At 37.8% G+C, this 5,959-nt stretch overlaps 1 protein-coding gene across 1 annotated transcript; it reads right to left on the reverse strand.

Annotated features, from left to right (window-relative positions):
• Positions 1-770: 770 nt before the first annotated feature.
• On the reverse strand, positions 771-5,650 carry LOC124943343 (serine/arginine-rich splicing factor 4-like). The gene is made up of 3 exons (XM_047483860.1): positions 5,321-5,650; positions 4,814-5,207; positions 771-1,057 (listed from the first exon to the last, which is right to left on the reverse strand). Exons 1-3 carry the CDS (start codon positions 5,648-5,650, stop codon positions 771-773), a joined length of 1,011 nt encoding a protein of 336 aa, XP_047339816.1.
• Between the last annotated feature and the right edge of the window lie 309 nt (positions 5,651-5,959).

The following is a 5,959-nucleotide window of genomic DNA, read 5'->3' on the forward strand; positions in this document are numbered from 1 at the left end:
TTTAATACTAGATAATTAACTATTATGACGGTCGATCTCCAAAAGTGACTATTTGAATTCCACCACACTTCACTAATTTGATCTTATCTCTTTGACTTCTAGGGGTTTCTCAATTTCTTCATCATTCCATGATTAGGGATAGACTTATTTGCTCAATAAGAGACCAAAATCAAGAAAAATAGTAATTTTACTCATGCAGATGAGGCATCGATTCTTGGGATTCAGAAAATTGTTGAGAAATCTAAAAGAAGCAATGAGAAGAAGAAGGCGAACGACAAAAATAAATCCAAACTTGAAAAGAGAAACATAAAAACATCATTATAATGTTAACTATAATTCTCGCAATAAAGGAAACTTAAAATGTGCACTAAAAGAGTAACTATTAACATTGATCTTAGTGAATACAACATGCCTTGATCTATTTATCAAAATGTACTTAACTTTCATTTAGTAAATTTGTGGCAATTTTTTTTGTCATAACTTAGATTGTGATACTTCACTGTATTTTCCCACAATTACTTATGATCCTCATGGGGCTCTCTTTAAACAAATGTAAAAATAGTACAATATCACGACATCCGACATTCGTGACATTTCAAGCCAATATATTTTCAATTATTGAAAAACACTAACAAATCTCTCCTTAATTTGTCTTTTTTATGCTCAATACTATAGGGGAGCAAAATCTTCTTAATTCTACTAAAATGAAACTATTAATTTAAATTTGTTGAAAAATAAACCACACTTGTACTTCAACTCCAAATTTTGTTTTATTCAACGACATTTGTCCTCCTCGACCTAGACCTAGACCTAGACCTAGACCTAGACCTAGACCTAGACCTAGACCTAGACCTAGACCTAGACCTAGACCTAGACCTAGACCTAGACCTAGACCTAGACCTAGACCTAGACCTAGACCTAGACCTAGACCTAGACCTAGACCTAGACCTAGACCTAGACCTAGACCTAGACCTAGACCTAGACCTAGACCTAGACCTAGACCTAGACCTAGACCTAGACCTAGACCTAGACCTAGACCTAGACCTAAAACCTAGACCTAGTCATATTCCTCAATATCATATTAAAACTTTGAGTCTATCAGCTTAATTTCTCAAATAACTCATAAAATCAATTAGGTGTTTTGATATTATCCATCTTAAAAAATCCACTTATATTAAGAAGCACAAGAAAAGTCAAGACCCGGAGACCATAAGTAACTTAAGCTTCCAACCAAGTTAGTGTCACATAAGTAACTTAGTAGATATGTGCATTAAGAACTTTGTCTGCCATCGAGAATAATACATGCCAAGATAAATCAACCACCTAACATGAACCAACAAAAAAAATGATGACATGAGATGATCACTAGTAAAAAAAGGGGTCTATGGAGACAATTTCCACCGATTAGTTTAAATACCAATCGATATTATGAACATAATACCGATTGGATTGAAAATCACTCGGTATTATATTCATAATATCGATTGGTGCTTAAACCATTCGGTGAAAGACCTTATATAACACCGATTGGTTTCAAAACCAATCGATATGCCCCCAATAAAAGCCCACAAAAAAATGGCGGTATCTTTTGGCACGTTTTTGAAGTAGTGGTACCGATTAACTGATCTACGAATCGGTGAAGTCTTAAGTTATATTACTAATTGGTAGATAAACCAATCGATATTTCCTATAAAATTATCAAAACAACCCGAATGCATTCCCAACTCCCGATTCACTTTCCTCTTCATTTCGCCTTGTCGTTTTTCCCTACCGATTATCGCATCGTCTGTCCCTTTCCATCGTCGTCGTTCGTCTAGGTAAGATTTTGATCGGTAAGATCTTCTTCGTTTAAGTTTAGGTTTCCAAGATTCAACTAAATAGGTAAGATTTTCTTCATTTAGGTTTAAGTTTTCAAGATTCCTTTTGCTGCTGCCGATCCGAAACCCTTGTTACTGTTGTTCCCATTTAGGTGATCTTTCTTCCTTTCTTGTATTTTGATTATTTGTTTTGTTAGATGAAATGTTGAAGAGAATTCTTCTGATTGATTAAGCTATATGATTTACAAGTTTTTACTCTATTTATTTAGCTTTTTCTTTTGATAAATGTTGTGAAAGAGGAAGCAATTCCAGTTCGTTTCTTAGTGGCTTTATTTTGGGAGGAATAGTTATTGGTACACACAAGTTATGAATTCATTCATTCGATTTTTTATTTCACATTTTTCAACAATTTATTTTGATTCTTGAGGTTAGAATGAGTCAATTTTTATAGATCAATAATGCTCTTTCATTCATTTTGGTTTAGTTACTAATGTGCTTCCATTGGATGATTCTTGTCAATAACCATGATAAATGCATTCATATACTTGAGATTGATGCTTTGACAAAATTATTTATTTTATGATTGATTTGCATGTTATGACCATCACAGTTTCTTCCAATAAAGGTTACCATCGTCTTAATTTAACCAGTTGCTACCATTAAATGTGATATCTCATACTTGACTAATTGAACCTTGTGTGTATTTGCTTCTATTAAATTTTGGTCCCTTAATTTTATATATTGTTGCTTCTAGGAAATTGAAGGAGAGAAAATACTAAAACATTAGTATCCATTGTCTTCTAGGCTATCTTCTTCGTCGCAATCATCGATTATTGTTCCTACTTCACCTCTCACGACACTCCGACGATCTTCCTCGAAGTAAGATCTTCCTATTTTGTTGATATAGCTTTTTGATAGACATGACTTTTTTATAGATATAGATTTAGATTTTGACATTGATTTATATTATGATATGGTTTTTTTGATAGATATGACTTTTTGATAGATATTGATTTAGGTTATGATATGACTTTTTGATATATATGAATTTAGTTTTTTGACATTGATTTATGTTATGATATAGATTTTTGATAGATATGGCTTTTAATAGATAATTAATTAGGTTTTACATTGATTTATATTATGATATGGGTTTTTGATAGATATGACATTTTGATATGGATTTAGGTTTATATATAGATATCCCTAATAAAAAATGGATGATGTATACGGAAAAAGATTGACATCTTCTAAAATACATTCAAGGAGTCAATTCTTTTCATAGTTTTTGTTAGGATCTAGGTCGCGGCTGGAGGACCGGGGTTGAGCCGGTTAGCGCATCTCACTCAAAGGGTGGTGATTAATCCGGTTAGAAATTAAAACCGGGGTTTCAATACTACACAAACTGTCACAAAACCTTGAACCAGGTTCAAGCGCGGAAGAGGATTGTTTCAGTTTGAAGCAGCACACTCACGAGATAGGCAGAACCGGTTTTGGATAAGACAGGTTTGGAAGTTACTGGGTCGGTTTTGGATCTTAGTGATTCGGTTTAGGTAGTGTTGAAACGGTTATAGCGGTGTAAGTAGGTTAGTGCAGATCGGTTAGAATGTATAACCGGCAGAAAGTAAATAACAAGACAGGTTTTTATGGATGTTCGGAGATAAAACTCCTACGTCACCCCTTCCTCTCGAAACCGCGAGAAGGATATTCACTAAGGAATACAAACACAATCCGATCGAGACTTATTTCCTGCTCGATAACACTCGTACAATTTTAACCGAAATTGTAGAATTACACTTCAACTTAGCACTTAAGCTTTCTAGAGATAGAACACAATCTTATCACTTGTAAATCAATTGTCCACTATGTCCCACATTTACTCCTCTTCAGATCCTCCTTTTATAGGTGAAATGTGCCAACGGTCACATTTCATTTCCTTGAATTTGATTGGTTGAGCAGAGGTTCAGTGATTCAGACCTGGCGGTCAACTTTTCAGACCTGGAGGTCTGTTCTTCCAGTATGTAGGTCAAACCGGCTAGGTTTGTCTTTTACTCAATGTGGTAACTGTCGGTTAGACAGTTGTCTGTACTTGGAAAATTGCCTTTCTGATTTATCCTGAAGTGGAAAGATCTTGTATGACGGTTTTCTGCAGCCTGTAGACTTTCCTCAGACTTGTATGAATATGGAAATATTTCAGTCTGTTCCTTTGGTATCATTCTCAACAGATACCCGAGGTATCTTCTTATGATGGTCAGTTATTTGTCTTAACCGGATGGCTTCCGGTTATTGCTTTGGCTTCTGGTCGGTTAATGACCGACTATCTGGTGTTTCTGGCCTTTAGTTTTGACCGATCTTGTCTTTTCTTGTTCGGTCAGGTTTTTGTTCGGTTTGATAACTTGACCGGTGGAACTTCTTAATCCGGTTAAGTACTTTGACCGGTCCGGTTCTTTGTCTGTTCCTGCATAGGAAGTTTATTTGTGTTAAGTTCTATTAACCGGTCTAATTTTATCTAACAATTTCTCCCTTTTTGATTATTTTATTTAAAATTATCAAAATCATGTAAGATTGCAAATGTAGGCCGGTTTTGTGAGTTTTATTTGGCCAGATTTTTGGAAACTGACTTGGGGGGATTTTTCGAAAAAATTTGGAAAATTTTGAGAAAAATTTTGAAAAAAATTCTATCTTTTATCTTATCAATTTTATCTTATCAATTTCTCCCTTTTTGATTATTTTATTTAAAATTATCAAAATCATGTAAGATTGCAAATGTAGGCCGGTTTCCAAAAATAACTTTATATATATAAGTAAAGATAACCGCAAAAGGGCAAGATATTATATATGTAAAAGACCGAAGTAAACATAAGTAAAGGTGGAAAAGAGAGCCCCTATTAGTTCAATTTGGATGGCAGGAAGTCATCCATCAGTTCATCTGTTGGTTGTCCTTTAGCCGGTTGAGCCGGCCTTGAAGAAGAACCTCCTGCTCCCATGGTGAGGACAGAACGGTTGAGCGACCGTGCTGACTGGAACCGCATTGAAAACTCGCTGTCTTGTAGGTCGCGGCTCGAGATCCTCTTCGAAGTCATCCTTGGTTTGCAGAGCCGGGTTCGGTAGAGAGTCAACAACTGTCTCGGTGATTCTGCCCAGCATCTCGGCGACTTGAGCCTTCCTTGAAGGAACTTTCCTTTTTCTTGTTGCCGGAGCCGAAGAGGAGGGAGCCACCTTGGACTTCTTGTGAGCCTTGGCATATTCGTCGAACCTTTGTTTTTCAGCGTTGAACCGCTCTGCATCCTTGGCCTCTTGAATTGCTATGGCCTTTGCAAGTGCCGGATTTCTGGCCGATACATTTCGTACGCGTTCGGCCAATTCTGCATCAGACAATCGCGGTGCCTCCTTCGTTTTCCGCGTCTCTTCGTCCAACGCATATTGAAGTTACTTAGCCGCCTGAGCGTTTGCCTCCTCAACTGCTTTATCAGCAGCCAGCTTGGCTTTATCAGTTCATTCACCTGTTCGGTGACCGCCTTGAGGTCGGCTTCAAGTTTGGTGTTTCGTTCCTCAAGGAATGCATTCTTCTCTTCAACGCTTATGACCCTGTCGAGTGTTGAACCGTCTTCTGTGCTTGACCGCCCCAAGTCCTCATCGATCTTTGTAAGTCGTTGATCGGTCTTCTCTTGAAACCGTTCCAAGTCATCCACCAACTTTGAAGACGTATCTTCCAAAGCTATGGTTCGCTTAAGATGAGCGTCGTACAGAACATAGTCGTCTCGGTAGTTGGTTTCGACCGGCGTGATCCGTTCGTTTACCTTCCCAAGATCATCCCTCGTTGTCTCGGCCATCCTGAATGCCTGAAAACTGCGACCCTCTTAGCTTTCTTCTTCTAGGGCTTAACCGCGTCGTTGACAAACTCTTGAATGAGAGACCTGACTCTTTCTTCTGGGACAGCCGGTTCTGAATCCCGGACTTGATCAGATTCAAGATTGTCTGTGAGATGAGGCTCTGTCCTATCGTCGGTTTCGTTGATAGCCTGATCCGCTAGAGGAGACTGATCGCCTGGGTTCTGACCGTCACCGGTCTCAAGAGTTGGAGAGTGCGTTGTATCTTGCTGTTTGCGCACCGCTTCAAGCCGCGCCACCTCGTCGATGAAC

The sequence above is a fragment of the Impatiens glandulifera genome, chromosome 6 (assembly GCF_907164915.1).
Source record: "Impatiens glandulifera chromosome 6, dImpGla2.1, whole genome shotgun sequence".
Classification (NCBI taxonomy): Eukaryota; Viridiplantae; Streptophyta; class Magnoliopsida; order Ericales; family Balsaminaceae; genus Impatiens; species Impatiens glandulifera.